Source organism: Lutjanus erythropterus, chromosome 16 (genome assembly GCF_056507025.1).
Source record: "Lutjanus erythropterus isolate fLutEry1 chromosome 16, fLutEry1.hap2, whole genome shotgun sequence".
Classification (NCBI taxonomy): Eukaryota; Metazoa; Chordata; class Actinopteri; order Lutjaniformes; family Lutjanidae; genus Lutjanus; species Lutjanus erythropterus.
The window spans coordinates 28,751,727-28,771,759 of NC_139332.1; the positions used below are offsets into that span (position 1 = coordinate 28,751,727).

The following is a 20,033-nucleotide window of genomic DNA, read 5'->3' on the forward strand; positions in this document are numbered from 1 at the left end:
TTGACTAACACTGAGAGAAGAGTGTTATTTGTTTCTAAAACATGAGTTGTCTGACTGAAAAGTTTTTGGACCCACTTCCTCTGTAGATATTAACAGCTCATTCTGAGGCAACAAAAACGGCTATTCTTACTTTCAGGTGATTATATCCTAATGAAATCATACAATCCTACTTAAATATTGATTTTTGAGGTTGTAGTTTGCAGTGGTGTTGAACTGAATTGGGTTGTGTAACTAAAAAAGTAGCCACTGAGTTGTAATGAGAAGTTCATGTCATGTGAGTGAAGTGGCAAATGTATTGTACTTTTCTCATTTTGTTTTTATATTTTGATAATTAAAATCATATATTCACTGTAATTAAAATTGCACCATGTAGCCATAGAACTACAACATCCCCAGCATCCTCATTTCAGTTCCACTAATCCAGTGGTTTTCAACCTGGGGCCCAGGGACCAACAGGGATCCTTGAGTTCCTTCTAGGGGGTCCCCAGTTTTTTGTGCATTATTACTTTATATACTGACATAAAATTTGCTTTCTTTATCTCTTTTGTTTGGGTGAAATGTGTTCTTTTGGAAAAACAACTGACCAGCCCGACCCTCCAGTAAAATTGGTCTGAAGGAAAGGAGGAATGGAATATTTTATCTTTAATCACATTTTTTGGAAGTTGAAAAGAAAGAGCGTTGGCTGTTTTGATTAATTCTAATTTTTTGTGATCACAGTTTGATCATTTATCAACTTCAAAGACATATCTTACTGTCTTCTAACATAAAAAATTTAAAAATACTCCTTAAGACAAAATCCTGTAAAGTTTAGGGTCCATGGTCTAAAGTGCATCGACAGAAAAAACTTGGGAACCCCTGCACCGATGGACCTTTGTTGCACGTTGCATACCTACCCCTCACTTTCCCCAAATGTTTCCCGCCTGTATCTTCACTGTAACCTGTCCAATAAAGTTGAAAATGCCAAAACGGAAAAGTGACTTTGAAACAGAAACACTGTGTTGTGTGTCATCTTACCATTTCTCGCTAGTCTGCCTGTATTGTTGTATAAATCCAAAGTAAACATTAAAAACATTCAGAAGAAATTACGTCAACTTTTTAATGCAGAGCAACAGAAAGAAAGAGTTAGAGAGGAAAACTACGGGACTGAGACTTGACTCAACGCACTAAACTAGAAGCAAAGCTCTCTTCACAAGTATAAACACTTAGTCTTTCAAGTACACAGCGCCGCTCTCTTTAACGCCTTTGTTTATCATTTTACTAGTGTCTAAATGGAGGGGTGTCGTCAGCGTCGCACAGAAAGCTCGCTCCTCTGAAACAGCAACTTTAAAGGAAAGTTTCAACAAATGTTCTGCTATATGTTTCTGACATTTTAGAGGAGGACACAGTCACCGATGTTGCTCGCAAAACACCTGGGAGAGACGGTTAGGTGTAGAACTGCAACGATTAATCAATTAATCAATTCTTTCTTCTGGTTTCTTTTCTCCTCTCTGATAATAAACTGAATATATTTGGGTTGTGGACAAAACAAGACTTTGGGAAAAATTAATTGACATTTTTCACAATTTTCTGACATTTTAAAACAAACTATTAATCACTTAATCAACAAAATAACTGTTTAATCGACTATGAAAATAATCATTAGTTGCAGTCCTAGTCAGGTGAGGTTTACAGGAACATGATATTTGCATATTAAAGTTAAAGGCAATCATTCCCATTTATTATTTATCAATTTATGTAAAGGAAAGCACAGAACTGAGTGAAATGCTGCACAAACTGCAGCCTCACCATCATTAATTGTTGTTTGCTTTGTCTTTCCAACTCATTTATTCTTTATTGTTTCTTTGTATTTATGTTTAAACTATTTAATCTGATTTTTCTTTAATGATTTGTTAAATGTAAAGTTTTTTTTTATCTTAAAACCTGTGTAAATAAATGAAATTGTATTCTTTGCAATGGTGAAACACTGTTAGCAGCTCATATTTTTGGCTGTTTTGACTTGACATTGAGATTCGACACAACTAACACTCACCTACGTGCAGAAAACAGGTGGATCAAATCTCAGCAGGTTCAGAGTCTGTAATGCATCTCTTAAGTTTAGGGGTACAAGTAGAGGAGCTTCTGTACCTGCTGTTGCATTATATATTAACTATATATGACTATATACAAAAAATTACAGTGAATAATTTAGTTTAGCTTGAATCAGATGTACAGAGTTTGTTAGATTTGTTCCACCAGAGGACAGTGTCTCACCACAGCAGCAGGTTGCAGCATCATTTATCGATTCACAATGAACTGCAACAGTAAATATTAGACAGAAGTGCCCTTATCATTTGCGCATATGCATAGTCATAAGCACCTTGAATTTTTTTTTCATAGAATATGAACAAATTCAGGTGAGAATATAAATAATGATAAATGCCAGATTTGTGTGTAAAACCTGCACAGTATTACTGCAGCAGCAAACAAAATAATAAAAACAGACTTTTAATCAAGTGTAGGCCTTTACTTACTCACTCAAAACACTGTTACTTCTACCGCAGGAGGTTTGCTGGTTTGTACTGAACTTTTTTTGGTTATCTGATCAAAACATCCTCATTTTGTCTGTGTGAATGGATTAAGATCAGAAAAATAACTCTACTTTTGTCGTAATATTTCTAGAGGACCTATTTTAAGAATGCTTCAGGATGAACTCTTTCCTTTCTACCAAAAAAGAATAGAAAATGGTGTAATAGATATTATCCTCTATTCCAGAAAATCTCAAATTTCAACCACATTTCATCCGATGTTTATGGACTTTAGCTGCAGTCAATTAATAATTAAAGAAGAGCTGCTTAGTTACACTAACATTAAAGGGATAGTTCACTCAAGAATTTAAATTCAGCAATCATCTATTCACTTTCATGCTGATAGAAGGTCGGGTTTATTCTTTTAGTTCACAAAACACTGTTGAAGTTGTGCGAATCTCCCAAACAATGGAATTGAATGGTAACAAGGAGGATTTTATGTTTTTATTGTGTTATTTTTTTTTACATGTGAAAACTGGTCACCATTCATTTCCATTGTCTGGGAGATTCTGCAATGCTGTTTTCCTGTGAAACTCCAACAGTGTTTTGTAGACTAAAAAAACTAAACCTGAACTTTGGTGAACTATCCCTTTAAGCAGGAATATGAGTCATTAAATTAAGTGGTATTTCCCTCCAAAAGGGGCGGGAGGTCATTACAGTTCACTTAACGTAATGTTCTGGCCCTGTAAGTTTATACCTCTGCACAAGTGCATCACACACACACACACACACACACACACACACACACACACACACACACACATGTTCCATGAGCAGGTCACATGATGAGTCTGGGTCAGACACACATGCACAGTTTCAGGTTCCCTCTCTGGTGTCTCTGGGAGGAGAGCGAGCGCCTGTAACCCTGCAAGAAATCTGACTCTGCAGGAACAAAGTTGTCCGATCTCGGGCTCCCCTCTCAGCAGTCTGACCACACGGCATCATGGGAAACTTGTCAGCTGCTTTGCTGAGTCAAGATGTTTTTTTGTTTTTTGTTCCAGGCCCTTCTTTATTTCTGATTCTTGTAATACACTGATTAAAAAGTTTTAAATAATGAAAGGACACGTTGTTGGTTTACTTCTGAACAGATTTTAAAGGTGCGTTCCATACAGTGTTCATCCAGAGTCCTACATATGAAGGCTCAAGCATATTTACAGAACATAGAGATATATACAGTCTTTATATAGAAAACAAAACTACTAACAAAAATAATCATCTTTTTTATAGCAGCAAAAAAGAAGAAACTAAAAGAGAAATATGTATATTTACATCTTTTTTTTTTTTCAAATAACAAGGCATATTATATATAGTACACTGTGCATACTCGCTTTCCCATTCTTTAAGTATTCTTCTTGATTTAATCTCTGTGAAGATCAAAGTATATAGGCATCTCGCTCCTCTGTCATTAACACACAGTTTACTAAGAGGCAGAGCCACACACACACGCACACACACTCACACACACACATACACACACACACACACACACAGAGTCTGGCCAGGTTGGACTGACTGCATGGCCGCCACGCTGCTGCCGCTGACAGCTACTGGCTGGAAACATGAAACAGCGTCACCGCGTTGCCACATTCATTCAATGATCAGGACGGTGGAACCAACATGGCCGCCACTGAAAAAGTGCAATGGCCAGACTCTCGTGTGTGGCTCTGCCTGAAAATTCAAACGGATACAGAAAAAAAAAAGGCATTTTCTAGTTGAGTTAAAACACCAGAACAGTAAAGACTCGTAAATAACCTCCGGTATTGCAGCCATCGATTCCAGAGTTAAGTGTAAACCAGGTGATTGCAAAGAACAGAGAACAAGAACCAAAAACAAACACTGAGATGACATTTTTAACACACTCCTCCTGCCTTTTGCATGTGAGCGACTGCCCACACGCACAAACACGCACACAATCCAGTCCACATCTCCCGTAACAGCAAATAGAATAGCTTTATGTATTCTTTTGGAAACTAAGTGAAAAGTGTCCTTACAAAAAATAAATATCCACAGTTATTTTTTTTTCTTCCTTTTGCTTACTTCTACTGTTTTTTTTTTTTTACTACTGTTTTTATTTAACTTATTATGTGCAAGTTCTGTGCAATGTCAGATGCCCCCACCTCCTCCCGGCTCGTCGAACATCAAAACAAAAATGATTTCGGCTGAAATCACTTCACATTCATTGACTTTTTTTGTAAAAACATTTTAAGTCACAAGATGGAATCAAAGTTAAGAACTCAATCTCCCAGCAGGCCGAGCTGCTGTCTGAACATTCCAGAGTCTGCTGTAAAAAGGCTTGGGACATTAAGAACAAAAATAACACCCCCTCCCAAAAAAAAAAAGATTAAAATTAAAGACTCTCCACTGCACTGGAACAGAAACACTCAAGTTGCACTTCAAGTATTCATGACCTGGAGTTTCTCACTTACACTTTTAACAAGGAGTGTTGCCATGACGACACACATCTCGTCTTTTAATAAAGCGACCCTTCCCAAGTCCCGCCCCTTTTTGCTCTGTGCTCCAATAACAGTTGAGCAAGCTTGGTACCTGGTGGAACGTCAATCAACTTTTTCCTTTCCAGTTGCCGCCATTTTTACCCCCTGCTCTGGGTTGCCAGGTCTGAGCTACTTTTGAGGTGCTGCTGCGGGTTGAATTTTTTTGTTCGCTGGTTGGGTAAATCAGTTTTGCTGGAGGCTAGCTAACGACTGATGTAGATCATCTAGCTAGTTAGCTAGCATCTTGCTAGTAGTCTTGCAGTCTTTTTGGACTCACTGCTCTTCCAGAGAGCTTCCTTGCCAATTGGAGAGACGTAACCATAGTAACCCTAGCCAACTATGCACTATTTTAGCAAATACCTACCAGATATAACTCGATAGCTAACAGTTTATGCTATCTAGTTTGTTAGCATTTTACTAACATTACGTATCAGATGTAATTAGCTAGCTAACAAGAGATGTAGCTTTTCCAGCTAGTTAGCTAGCATTTTGCTAAGATAAGCTAACTTAAAATGTGACTATAGGCCTATTTGTTGGCCTTGCAGGTCCCGAAATGTAGTTTTCAACAAAGACAAGCCTAGCACATAGCATATAGCACATAGCAAGTTGACCAAAGTTCTGCTGGGTGACAAGTTTTCTTAACTGGTATCGGAGCACAGAGTGAAAAAAGGCGGGACTTCGAATGGGTCAATTCAACACCTTCAATCTACGTGTATGTTGTGTTGAAAAGCAACAAGATGTGCGCTGTCTAAAATTTAAACAACGAAAAAAGAAAGAAAAAGTCACATGCTTGTTAAGAGTGTACTGACCCGGACCGAGCACAATGCTTCAGCTTAAAGATTACATGTTTTTTTACACATTTAAGTTCAAACAAAAAGACACAAACATCCAGCCATGCATTAGAAAATACATCCCTGACCTATTAGGACAATAAAGAAAAGAGCTTGAGTGATTTGTACAGAGTCATACTTTGGTGTTCCACACATGCATATTGCTGTTGTCGCATGCAAACCTCCCAAACCCAAAGTTTTTTTTTGTTGTTTTTTTGTTTTTTGTTTTTTTAAGCTTCATGTTTGTCCTTAAACTGAAGTTGCGTGTCCATTTATTTATCCGGAATATTTTTATTGCCCTAGTGTTTACAGAAGCCATTCAAAACCTGGCATCTGTACCTCCTCGTCTTTTGTCATCGTCCCATCCCTGCTTTTTTTTCACAGCCAGAGCAGGGTCAACTCGCCGTTTCTCTACTCTGGGACTGACTGAATGTACCTGAAATTATGGAAGGAATCTATTTTGTTAAAAACAGGGTTAAACTCTGCACCAACACCAATCCAAGTGAAAAAAAATAACAACCAAATCATCAGTGAGTAAGTCTCCTCCAAAACCAAAAAATAAAAATAACCTTCTTCACTAAATGCTTTAATACACGCTAAAATAAAACCTTCTTTCATTAGTAAATTAACTCACTGTAATTAACATTTTGATTCCTTTCAATCTGCATGTCTCAGCTGATTGAGCTAGAAGGAAAACTGACCCAAATTCACTGCCGTTCGCCCCGACGCGTAGGTGCGGGGGGGAAATAAACGCATCACAGGAACAGATTTCACCACCGCAAACAACCCTGCTCTGCCCACACAACCCTCACACAGTCCTCTCCTCCCACCTGATTAACAGAGGCCATTATTGCAACAAAACATCTGATTTGTCAAAAAACAAACACCACAATAAAATCTTAAATCTTTAAACTTCCATCTAACTATCCAAAGATTAAAATTCTAACATTATCGGCCTACAATCAACATCACTCAGCATTAATAAGAGTTTTCATTTCTGCAACTTGCATGCGTCCCAGCAGTGTAGTCTATTCGCCTCATTATATGTGTGTAAAAAAGTTAACGGGGTCGACCTAAAGCTTAACCCGACAGTTTTAGTTCCTCATCCACCATCACGTTCTCAAGAAACAGCAGACGCAGCAATTTTGCACAAGCTATATTGTTCAAATGGAGTTAGGGATGCACAATAGAGCAAACTAAGGTTGGCCGACTGGATGATCAGTGACTGACCAAGTGAAGTGTCTTTGACAACGAGCTAACAAGGCAATAAAGCTTGTTGCTGTTTGGTAAAGGAGAAATTTTTTAATCCAGAGGGTGATCGGTTGTATTTTTCTATTTAATGAGGAAAATAGAGGTAACAATATTTCCTTTCTTGACATTTTAGTTTGTTTATTTATCAAACATAGTGAATGTAACGTAGCAAATTCGCAGCTCGCACACATCTTGTGCAAATATAATCAGCAGTTGCCAGTTATTGGTGGCTGGTTGGAAAATTTTATAAGCCAACTTTCAGGCAAACTGGATTTTGATGGTAAAGTTTATTGTAATTTAATAAATTATTCTTTACATTTTGTAGTTTTTCAGGAGGCAAACTTAGATTTTGCCAAGTTGATCTGATTTTACTCACTTTACTTATCTTTTGTGCGTTGGAAATTAAATGCATTTCAACATTTGAAACAATCAAAATTTTTGTGCAAGTTCAAATATTTTAGGAACTATGCTTATGCTATTTGCTTTCCTGCTGAGATTTACATCTGTGAAGCTAGAACCACACAGTGTTTAATTTAGCTTAGCTTAGCATAAAGACTACAAACAGGGAGAGACAGCTAGCCTCGCCAAATGTAGCCAAACATCAAAAGTTTCATCCCTTTGTTTTCAGTCTTTATGCTAAGCTAAGCTAAACCGTCTCCTGGCAGTAGCTTCATATTCAGCATACACACATGAGAGCACTGCTTTGTACTCTCTGCAACAAGGCAAATTTCCTATCCGTCTCTTCTCGTCTAAACATCCATTAAGCGCACAACACACAGATGTAACGACCAAGACACCTGCTGCAAAGCAGGAGTGTAAATCCTCCAACGAGGCTCAAGCAACAAGCCTGAAGTCGAGACTACAGGCGACTAACACTCAGCACTTGAAGGATTAATTTTCTCTGGCTCTGGATACACAATGTTTACTTGTTTTACTTTCTTTTTCTTCCAACATCTCCAGGATCCATTCTAACACTCTGTCATCCCAGTCCAGACTCCGACGATTACTGGCAGAGTTACTGGATCCACTGGAGCACAAGAGTGTCAGGAAGCTCCGTCCCGCTGGTGTCGTAAGACAAAGAAATCCAACAAACCCCTAAAGCCCCAGCCCAGATCTAGCACTAGGTTTCCATCGGTGGATAAAAGTGGATTTCAAACAAGCTTTTCTGACCGAATGCTATTTCACACTCTTTCAACAATGGCTCAGCTAATGTGCAGTTAGTGACAAACGTGGTGCCAACAGCTGTTTCCAAAGCTAAAAAAATTTAAGCAAGAAACGGAGATCAACTTTGCATCTTTCTTCTCTTCTCCGCTACTGTTTGGTTTCTCTCTTTTCTGTTCCTCTCAACATGCAGCATGTCTGATTATTCAAAACAAACACAAGCATCATTCTGGGCCCTCGATAAATCATCATGAAAATAATATTTGGGATTTTAATGCCCTGTATGCTGCACATATTGCATCTACGCTCTTTCTTTCACTCAATACACATCTGCTGTATTTCTGATTCTCAATATACAGACAACTTTATGCTCATGCTCTTAAATTTTTGCCCTGCAGTGAAGGCTAAAGCGCTCCTGACAGCCATGTGGAGGAGGGCGATTTTTTTAAAAAAAAGAACAAACAAGAAAAAACACTCGCAATCAAATTGGGGACTCAAGATCAATAAATTTTCCCCCAGGAACCAGGCTTCGGGCTCTTAGTTTCAGAAATGCCACTTCCAAAAGTCTCTAGAGTCTTAAAGCTACTGTCACAGAGTGCTGTAAGAGTCACACGAAGCCGAGTGTGTCGTCGGGTTTATTTTGGTGAACACACACTCCCGTCCATCAGCTTCATGGAGCGAAGACCCGATCGAGCCGATCCCACAGCAAGGAAGAACAATTTTCAGCATTTTTGAATGATTGCAGCTTTGAGGACTTACGTTCATCGTTAACGTTCTTTATTCAGGTGTTCATTCGATTGATCAGATGAAGAGGTGCGCGTGTGTGTGTGTGTGCGTGGATGTATTAAATGTGTGTGTGAGTCCCCTGAAGTTTTCCTGTCCAGGCGGCTGCTCAGTAGCACCTCCCAGAGGCCCTGAGAGACAAAACCAAGACCAATAAATTTCTCACTTCTGGACGACCCTGGCGGATCACTCAAACGTCCGTGAGGGTTAAGCGGAAGGAATTTCGGCGACGGCTGGAACGTCACTGGGACCAGAACGCTTTCCTGCAGGGATGGGTTGGTCTGGTCTCAACACTGGTCCCACAGCAGATCGAGTTGTTTTCTTCAGCAAATAAAAGACACGCCGAATCAGAAAAAAGCCGGTCAAAGCAAGAACAGACACCGGGAGTGGACCAAACTCACGCCAGCCGCCCTCCTCTCTTGTCTTTATGTCCGTAAACTCCAGCGCGATGAGGATGGCGGCACATCCTCACGCGTTTCCATCAGCGATTACCGTAATAGTGAATTTTTAGTTGTTTCTGCCGCAGACTTAACCAGCCAATCACAGAGTAGACTCATTCTCCGTGTGACAGGAAGTGGTGGTGGTGGCAGTGGTGGTGGTGGTGGTGGTGGCCTTGCCCTTCTTGTTGAGTTTCAGGAAGCTGGGTTTCTCTATCGCCACGGTAACAGCCACTTTGTTGCTGTTGGGATTTTCCAGCGTCGTCAAGGCCCGTTTCTCTGAAGCTTTGGCTGAGTCCGACTCCCTGTCAGTCAGAATCAAAATCACAGCTGTTAAAACTGTATTTTAGGCTTAAAGGAACAGTTCAAATTTTTTGTTGATTTGTTGTTGTTTTTTTCTTGTTAAGAGGCAGAGGCCAGTTAGCTTAGCAGATCGCTAAAAGCTTAGCTTAAACACTGGAAACAGTCACAACAACAGAGCTTTAAGTGTGCTGACAGGTGGAATTTGTTTATGTTTGGACAGCCAGGCTAGCTGTGTTCCCCCATGGCCAGTCTTTATGCTAAGCTAAGCTAACTGGCTGCTGGCTTTAGCTTCATAGTTACTGTCCAGCAGGCTTGGAATTTCATGATTTTAGGTGCAAGGCCAGTTGTTCATTGGTGTTGTCAGTTTTTTGAGGGCATTAAGACCAAATGCCGGGGAAACAAGGCCAAATGTTTGGCCAAATGATTTTATGACTGTGGTAATAATGAATTTAACTTAACATAACTGTTAACAATCATTTTTATTATTATTCTGATACACTAACTCCTTTTTTAGATGTACTAACACGTTACTTTGACTTATAGTGCCTTTTATTGCATCATATTGGCGCCAATGTGCTTCCACAGTGAGAGATGGCGCATCCAGCTACACAATCAAACTTTTCATAGAGGTGACAAGCGTATATAACACTGATCTAGCAGTTTGTTACTGTTTACAGACTCCAGTCTGCAGCATAAACCACAGAACTGCAGCATATCATAAAAGTCAAGTCAGTGTTTTCTTTCGCCTGCTCGCCCGAGCACTTTCTCATGGCCTCCATAACATTCCTGCCCTTCTTCTCATCCAACTCTTGCCACAAAAGTCATAAGAGTATTTCCTAAAATATCAAACTATTCCTTTAACGGCAGCAAGTGACCAGGGGCGTATTCAATCTGAAAATGGTGTTCGCCGTTTCGTGGTTGAACAACGTTTCCTCAAAACAGTGTGAAACAGACTTTGAGGAACATTTTTTTTTGTTTGGTGGTTGCGTTATCCAATCAGCAGAGACGTGTATATAAACCCTGCTGTAAGAGGAGTGAGCTTGTATAACACAACAGGGTTTAAATAGACTTTTTGTCGGGACTGAACACGCCTCAGGTGGTTTTCTCACCGGCTGTTTGGAGTCGGGTAAATGACCAGGAAGCAGGCGGTGAAGAATCCAAGGAGCGAGCCTCCAGAGGCCACCATGGGAATGACGCGGACGCTGCCGACGGCTTCCACCACAGCGCCCAGAGCTGAGGCCACCAAGATCTGACTGATGTACACCTGCAAAATTGCAAAGGATTACATAAGAGCGTGGTCTTTTTCAGGACATTATATAGCACACATAATGAGACAAGTTCACTGAAACAATTCAAACACTCACCTGGCAGGATAAGATGGCACAGTCGATGCCAAAGCCTCTCCGGGAGTTACCAGGACTGTGCTGGATGTACTGCAGAGGACAGTCACAGTTAATGAAAGCTACATATTGGAAAAACAGCTTTGAGGTACAAAATGTTGCAAAAGGAATAAACAATTTCTCTTAAGCGTAGCTCACCCTGATTCACGTTTTTTACTGCCATCTCTAACTAAAATACCAAATCGATGTATGTAACAGTTGCAAGAATTCATCTTTACCTTGCTAGACTTTCAAAAAAGAACCAGTCGATAACAAAGAGAACAATGGTAAGAATTTTAGTGAAGATGTAAGAAGAGTCGCAAACATAACGGTTAATTTTAAAATAAAAAACAAGGCCAAAACGTTTTCCTCAATCATCTGGGCACTAGGCTTGGGTGGTATCTATTCTACATACCTTAATACCTTCCTGATATTTCACCATGGTATACAGTATATGACAGTAATTGTTAAAAGCTGGTAGTATATATCACAATGCTTTGTGTCTAACATGCAATTATTATTCTTAGACAAGTCTTCCAGGGTTTAAAGTCATGTTAAAAAAAAGTTATGTGGAAATATTTTCATAATTCCATATCTACTTATATTTAAGTAATAAGCAAGGAGACCAAAGCTATAGAGCAGAAATTACAAAACATTTTTTTTTCTTTTATACCTCCACATCATTCTTCCACATGTAACAAATTAATTTCATATAATATTTTTTATTTTCCATCAATAAAAAAAACAGCAACTTCTATGTTTCTGATAATTTTATTCATATCTTTGGGATTTCTAAAATACCTTAATATGGCCTAAGCCTACTGGGCGCTGTAGGTTTTTAGCAAATGCAACTCAAATAGGAGTAAATGGTGCATTTGGACTATTTTCTGCTGTGGATTAATACACAAATGGTGCGCTACTGAATATTAACAGCAGCATCAAAATAAAGTACAGTGTTCATTGAGTGTTTTTAATAAAAACATTGCATCTCTATATCACAGAGGAACATGATGCTGTACATTAAGCAATACTCTTTAGTATCAGTCTTTCAATAATTGTTTGGTTTGGTCTTTCCTTCCGTGAGAAAAGTCTAAAATGTCACCAGACTTTAAAGACTTCTTTGATTTGTAAACAAACACTGATGTAAACTAAAGCTTCTTTCCATAAAGCAGGTTAATGCTGCATATTCAAAAGAAACAAACAAGGATAATAAAGTTGTCTGCACCTCTTTTATTTCGTGATACTGTCCCAGCAGAGCATAAGGACAGTAGGAGATACTCATCGAGATGATGCCCATGCTGCTGATCATCACCATGGCAACATAAACATTAGGAAAGATTGCCATGACAGCAGTTCCTATGGAAGGGGAAAAAAAAGAAAGACTGATTAGCTGCTCACATCTATTTTTGTTCTATTGTTTTACTGAAAAACGGTTCATACCAATGGAAAATCCAAGCGTTCCCAGGATGTAGATGACCTTAATGCTCAGGTCAAAGTTGTCGAGGTACTTCTGAAGGATGGCTGGAAAAGATTAGTTAACTGATTAGTCCAGATCTAAATGTGAAGATGTGTTATTCTTTCAGAGAGTTTGTTTTCTTGAAGGCAGTTAGCGTCCCTCTGATTACCTGAGCATGTAGCGGCAGTCATAGCATATATAACCAGTCCCCAACATCCCATCTGAACTCCTTTGTGATAATTTTCCAACAAAGTAGAGTTACTAGGAGCCTGAGGGAAAGAGAGAGAAAAAAGCAGGCTTAGTTTTTAACTAGAGACAGAGTGGAGTTCAGGGTTGAACCTGCTGGAGACAGCTTGACATGACACACGAGAGACCCATGAAAACCTCCGGGTTGGGTTTTGATTTATTAATTTATGTCAGTGTTTTGTTACAGATTATGTAATACAGCAGAGGACATGTTTTCAGGTCAAATAATGATTAATGTCAGTGTGTTTTGCATTGTTAATCGTCTCTTTCTGAAATTTCAGATTGGTTTGAACAAGCATTCATTCCATTAAAATAATTGAAGGGGGTCGTAGGGATGTGTAGGGATATATTATTTATCTGTCTGATTCTCGTACGGTTGGATCTCCATGGTAGATGACTTGTCCCATGAAGTCGGTGAAGAAGACGGCCTCGGCGATGATGGAGAACCAGGTGAGCAGGTGACAGGCGCAGAGTCGCAGCAGCTCCGGAGGCATCTTCAGCATGGAGAGCCACAGCAGCCGCACGGTGGTCTCGACCTGAGGAGAGGAGATGAGCTCAGACGACATCCTATCCTACCTTGCAGGGCGAGATGGTTGTCACGGTTACAAGTCAAAAAAAAAAAATCTCATTCTCACCTCTCCCTCCTCGCTCTCCGTGTCTCCGCTGGAAGAGTTGGTGTTCCCGCTGCGGTGCCTGTTCCTCTGTCGGCTCCTCCTCCGGTGTCTGGCCTCCACTTCGTACAGGTCGTTCATGCTGCGGGACGGCTTGATGAGAAAAGCAGCGTTGGCCCGGCGGTAGCGGTAGCGGTGGCTCCCGACTCGACCGTAGTAGGAGAAGGTGCAGGACGGCTGGCGGTAGAAGGTGTGGCGGTGGCGTGGCTGCCGCATGGGGGCTCCAGTACTGGCAGCTGGAATAAGAGACATTAAATGATTATTTATTGTTTTTTCTTTATTACACAGTGTTGTTAAATACTTGATTGTGATTGGTCAATTGCAGCATTGTAAGGTCTGTTATTTCTGTCTAACAGACCGTTCCTGTGGTTGGGACCATAGATTCTGCAGGAGCAATAAAATCATTTTTAAATTTATATTTTGTGTCAAATTATTGTTTTTTTTTCTAAATAACCATGTAAGTGGGATAATGTACAGAGTTAATTTCATTATTGTGAAATAAACCCTGACAGAGTGATGCAGGACCCTGACACAAAGCAGAGCAGTCTTGTATCATCCTGAAGGATCTGCACACTGTGCATTATCCCTTATAAAGATAGAGTCAGACATCTTTCCATTCTCATTGTGCATCTTTTCCACCTGGCAGGTGCGGGACTCAGCCACTGATATCACCCTTCATCTCCTCTGTGAGGAGGTGGCTGGTATATCTGCAGCTTATCGATCAACGTTAGATACCAGCACAAACCTCGATGCTGAAACACGAGGGGCACGTTCAGTCTGAAGACAGTGAGCTCTGTTTTGATACGGTTTCTGGACTGAACGACATGTTTCCTCGTAATGGTTTTTAAGTTTGATTAATAAGGTTTTGTGTGTTTTGCATTAATTTTTTTTCCCCAAATACCAACAAGATCTTTCAGTTTCTGCATATTTGCATCAAATATACATGAGGAATTGTAATCTCGGTAACTGGTACAGGTTGGGACACTATAGAAATGATTCCAGTGAGAGAATCTTGAGGTTAGGAGTGTATTTATTTCCAAACTTTAGGTGAACAGGTGTTGCCCGGCTGTATGCATGTCCATCACACACACATCAGGGGTCAAAGACAGCCCGTATTAGTGTCCCTCAGCAGGTTTTCACAGTCACAACTGCAGGAAACAAATCTGCTTGCTAACTACGGCTCTGCTCGTGAGCTGCTGAAGAAGAGAGGTTCCTCTGTGTGATGTCACCTTATTAAGAGAAGATCAAAACCACTCTCATATCTGTAGTGTGCAGAATACTGTAAATGCAGCTGGTTAGCTTAGCTTAGCTTAAATATGCTGGCTCTGTCTAATTTTGTATTTTACATATATTTATTTAAAGGTAGAATATGCAGGATTGTTTGTTATCACACCCTTCAAAGTTGGCCCCTCCTCTCCTGCTCAACGAATGAGAGAGAGGCAGAGATTGAATGGCGCGAGAACAAAGTAGTGAATCAGTGAAATAAAACCAATATTTTCTGGTTGTTTCACAGCGGTTACGTTCTGCTGCACAAATAAACCCGCCCACATCTCGGCACACCGTCAGATTTTGTGTGAATACAGCCTTAATCCTGTGCTGTGTCCCGTCAGTCAGAGGAAAAGAGAGAGACAGTGATGTAAGCGTTGGTTACTCCATTTTTATAGAGTCCCGAACTCTCAGCCTGCACGTTGCATTGGCTGGAGGTTACACAAACGCAGCAAAAGAGGAGAAAATAAGAAAATACAGACAAAGGCCAGAGTGTCTGCAGATACAGACACACTTCTAATTGGTCACAAGTGATGATTTGATGATGGAAAACAAATAAAAATACTGACCTTTGACCATTCCAGCGCGATGTGCCTGTCCCTTAGAGCTCAGCCTGTTAGCATTAACTCTGTCAGGATTAGCTCCACTGGCTAACAGCTGCCCGTTCAGAGTCCGCTGCTCATTGAGCTGGTTGTTCAGCAGCGCCTCCTGACCGTCATCATTTTCCAGGAAGAGGCGGGAGATCCTGGTGGCGGGGGCGTGTGTTAGGTGGCTGTTGGTTTGCAGGCGGAGCAGGTCCTGACTTCCTGAGCTGCTGCTGCGCCTGATGTTGCCGAACCGGAGGGGCGGAGTGTTGCGGTTGGGGTGGAAGAAGGAGGTCGAAGGAGGCGAGCCGTGATAGGGCGAGAGGCGGTCGGCGAAGATGGACGGTTCCAGGTGGCACAGGAAGAACGCGTCGTGGTCCAGGTGGTCCAAAGTGGCGTCTGCCATGGCGAGAACGCTGTCACTTTTACCTGAAGACAGACAAGAAGAGGACTGATTAGACTGACATGCAGAAATAAGTGGAAGGAGAGAGAAAGGAGGGGGAGGCGAACCAGTAAGAGCCTGTGATCCACACAGCGTTTTTATTTTCTGAGCACCAGCTAATGGAACTAAAACAGCTACACAGCTTTACTAGCTTCACAAACTTTATGATCCCAGTTTCCTTCTTATCGTACTAATTCATTTTCAGGTTCATTTGCGTTGTCTTGTTGTTGTTTATGGCATCCAAGTTTCACAACTCTTTCCAGTAAAAACCTAAAAGGCCAAGTGCTGTGTTCAACATTTACAACAGATCTGTTTTGTTTTGTGTAGTTAAAAACCTGCAGACTTGTAATAGCCTCTGAATGAGAACCACTGATCTAGATACAGCCTATAATACCACTAATAGTGTCTATTTTCAGGACAGAACAGAGACACAGACACAAGATGTTTTTGTCTGATTAGGATATAAGTTAATAAAAATGGTTCCAAACTATATTTTAAGTAACAGCTGTGATAAAAAAAAAAAAATTAAAAAAAGAAAAAGAAATGAGCGTCATTGCTTCCTTTCTTATCTCTTTAAGCTTTGGAAACACAGAACAGATATTTCCATGCGACCACTGCCAGATTTCTTTTCATATGAAGATAAAAACATGTAAATCAGATTCAGCAAAGAGTCTGTGAACTTACTTCTCACAAGCTCCACCTCTAGGAAGTCTATGTCCATATCCCCTCGCTCTGACTGGTCGTCTCTGTAGGGGTCGTAGAGGTCGTAGCTGTCCATCGTTTCATCCTCGCCGATCAGTTCCAGCTTGGGGGCGAGAAGTCCAGTCCTGCCATTGGCCGACGGTTGGTGGTTGGTGCGATCTGGACTCTCCTGGTGAGAGGACAATGAGAGGACAGTGTTTTGTGGCGTCAAAATGAAATCTTAGGGTTTTTCTTTTTGACTAAAGTCGTGTTTTACAGACACATGCGTGCTGTACCTGGTCCAGCCGGTCATGCTGGGGCGAGTACTGCTGCTCCTCGATACTGAAGAGGTGCAACACCACAGAGACGGAGAAGAGGATGGCAGCGAAGAAGAACAGGATCTGCTCCTGGGACTTGAAGGCTGCTCCGAGGAAGGTGTGCGTCCAGTCTAAACCTCCGAGAGCGTAGCCGACCGCACCACCGAGACCTGCACGCATGGACAAAACAGACGGATTTAGACTTAAAGAAGAGACCGTGCCTCATCTCATTTTCCCTGTTGTTCCTAGTTTATGACACAGAGTTCACAAATTTTGTAATTTCTGACTGTATATGTATATATATGTAGAAAACAAGAGGAAGAAGAAATGGAAACAGCAAGTAAGTAGTGTGTGTTTGTCAGATGTCAGCGATACCTGCTGAGGCTGCGTGGATGTTGAGCGCCATGTCTTGTTCCTCTGCGTCTGCTACGTCTAGCAGGTACGCCCTGATTGGTCCCTCCGTTGCATCCGCGCAAAAGTCCAACACCACGACCCCCAGCACAGTGAGAACGATCCCTATTGGCTGTCTCCCCTGCTCGTCGCCCATCGACAAACCTGACGGAGAAAGACAAGAATGGACGAAGAGTTTTAATTATGAAATGTGGGTTTGTTGTCATTACACAATATAAAAAAAAACAACAGTGAAACCTGTTTGGTTGTTTTTTAAATTCAAAGATCATTTTTATTTTAACAGTGTTTTTAAATGTTTATATATAAAGTATGACAGCTGTTACATGGAAATAGTCCATGTTTAGTTTTTAAATGGTCAGTTTACTAAATTTACAACATATATTTCCCACTAATCATGTCTAATTGTATCAAGCCATGGACATAGATTTTTATTTATTTGCCCAGATGTTATAGAGGGACATTTCAGATTATTTGTAGTGGGGTTAGTCAGTGTATAATTTACAGTAGATGTCAATCGGCGACCACCACCCCCCCGCCTCTATATTTAGAATATTTTCACCAGTTTACCCTGCTATCAGACATTATACAAACCCTTATACAACTCCACTTCAAATAAACTATCCATTAAAAAGAGATTACTGAGAAAATATTTCATATGGGTAAATGGGAACAAATTAAATCATTTCAAATGTACACACGTCTTTTGATAAGTGTTTGACGGTAAACAAAAGACCAACAAAGATCAACAGAAAGATTATAATAATGGCACATGTGCAGAAAGTATACATAAAATCAAATCTTTTTGCCATTAATTAATAATAATATAAACACTCTCTTCATTCACACACAAACATCTGGAACTGTTGTGCTGATGTAACCCGGGTCAGAGCTGCACATGCAATCAATAACCGATACGTGAGTTGTAACAGCTGCGCAACGCAAACACAAAGACATACACAAATGGGTCACTGCACATTACCCATACTGCTTTGCTTGCTTGATGTGTGTGACCTTGTGTGTCTCATTACATTTGTGGGCCAGTCGTCCCCTCGAGCTGCACAGTGTGTGTGTCTGAGAGAAAAACTGTATGAATGGATGAAAGCAACACATTGTGACATGGGAAAAAGCTTTAGTAAAGCTGAATATACGTGTGTGTGTGTGTGTGTGTGTGTGTGTGTGTGTGTGTGTGTGTGTGTGTGTGTGTGTGTGTGTGTGTGTAAAAGAGAGATATATATCAGACAGTGTGACGCAGCATGACTTTACAAACTGAAATCCATTAATGTCGGGGAAACAAACATTCATAGAAGGAAAGCAGGGTGTGTATATGTATGTCTGTGTATGTCTGTGTGTGTCTGTGTGTGTGTGTGTGCGTGTACATGTGTGTACTCGTGCATGTGGGACAATGGAACGGTACTACTCACTAGCCAGGCAGACAGACAGGAAGTGAATTGTGATTGGTGGAAAGGGGGAAGCAAACAGGAAGCATTTCCCTGTGAACTGCCTGCTCCTGTGTTCCCATGTCAACACACACACACATGCTCACACACACACACACACACACACGCAGGTTATGACAGGTTTCCCATGTCACCCTACGTTGTTCACACACATTCATATATATACAACCATGGAAACGTACTCTTTCTCTCTGTTAATCTCTTATTTCTCCCACACAGATGCAGGCCAGTTTTTTTTTTCCCAGGTCAACCCCGCTAGCAAGGTGCTCTCTCTCACACACACACACACACACACACACACACACACACACACACACGCTAGTGCCCTAAAACGACCTGAGTGCCAACCTCTCTCTGCAGAAGAATGGGGGTAGAACAAAATACATTTGAATAGAAGTGAATAGAATCTGCTGACTGAAAACAGTTCACACACTCTCGTTCTTGTTATTTATAACTCCTCTGACAATTCATTTCACTTTGTTCTATTTACAGACATCTTGAGACCCAGTCAGCTATTGTTGCTCTGTACTTTGTCACACATCTACTCCCCATCTGAATATAGAATATTTTCACTCTATTATGTTATGTGTGTGACTGCTGCAACTGAGTAGAGATGCACCGATGTGAGGATTAAAGGTCAGCTTGAAGAGGTCACTCAGAGAAGAGCAGAAGAAGTTTTCTTACATAGATGCATGCAAAGTTTTTAGTTTTCTTAAATATTTGAGACCCTAGTAGGGCTGCGCAATTAATCGCAATATGGCTTCCTGCAATTTTTAAATCACAGGAGGTGTAATATTTGTTAAAGGCAAAATGTGTCACAAAACTTTCAAATTATTGAACGTCATGAGGCAGAGATGTCCAGAGATGTTGCAATTGCAATATCAGTCAAAATAATCGCAATTTTTTTTGCATTTTTTCAAAATCATTCAGCTGCAGACCCTAGTGTTCAAAAATGAGTGCTGCGGTTCAAATATCCGGAGCCATATACAGTGTATTAAATAGGTTGAATCGCTGTTTAATATATGATTTTTGCCTGAAGCAAGTTGTTCTCCCGCAACCTCCTCCCTCCCCAGACTCAAAGCTCAGGCCGGCTGCCTGCAGGGCTGCAAGGACGCTGCAAGAAACATTAACCGCCGACACTGACAAGTGACGACGAGTCCTACACTGTAAGTTGATCAGCTGTTTATAACTGATTGCTCAATTGAACTGTTTTTGTCTCTTGTCACCCACCTTCAGTGGCTCAGAATTACTTTTCTCAGCTGTGTTACTTTGTGATGAGGAGAGTCTGAAAACTTTACACTG

The 20,033-nt window shown here is 40.7% G+C and overlaps 1 protein-coding gene across 3 annotated transcripts in view; it reads right to left on the minus strand.

Annotated features, from left to right (window-relative positions):
- Positions 1-8,242: 8,242 nt before the first annotated feature.
- slc45a4a (solute carrier family 45 member 4a) overlaps positions 8,243-20,033 on the minus strand; it is an 81,047-nt gene continuing 69,256 nt past the window's right edge. For all 3 annotated transcript variants that reach the window (XM_084739133.1, XM_084739135.1, XM_084739136.1), the window contains exons 5-16: positions 17,239-17,418; positions 16,843-17,033; positions 16,550-16,736; positions 15,409-15,852; positions 13,538-13,809; positions 13,277-13,438; positions 12,826-12,925; positions 12,641-12,721; positions 12,426-12,556; positions 11,186-11,254; positions 10,931-11,085; positions 8,243-9,823 (exon numbers count right to left, since the gene is read on the minus strand). In XM_084739133.1, the coding sequence (XP_084595259.1) occupies positions 9,622-9,823; positions 10,931-11,085; positions 11,186-11,254; positions 12,426-12,556; positions 12,641-12,721; positions 12,826-12,925; positions 13,277-13,438; positions 13,538-13,809; positions 15,409-15,852; positions 16,550-16,736; positions 16,843-17,033; positions 17,239-17,418 (2,174 nt within the window). In that variant the 3' untranslated portion in view covers positions 8,243-9,621. The remainder of the gene's footprint in view (positions 9,824-10,930; positions 11,086-11,185; positions 11,255-12,425; positions 12,557-12,640; positions 12,722-12,825; positions 12,926-13,276; positions 13,439-13,537; positions 13,810-15,408; positions 15,853-16,549; positions 16,737-16,842; positions 17,034-17,238; positions 17,419-20,033) is intronic.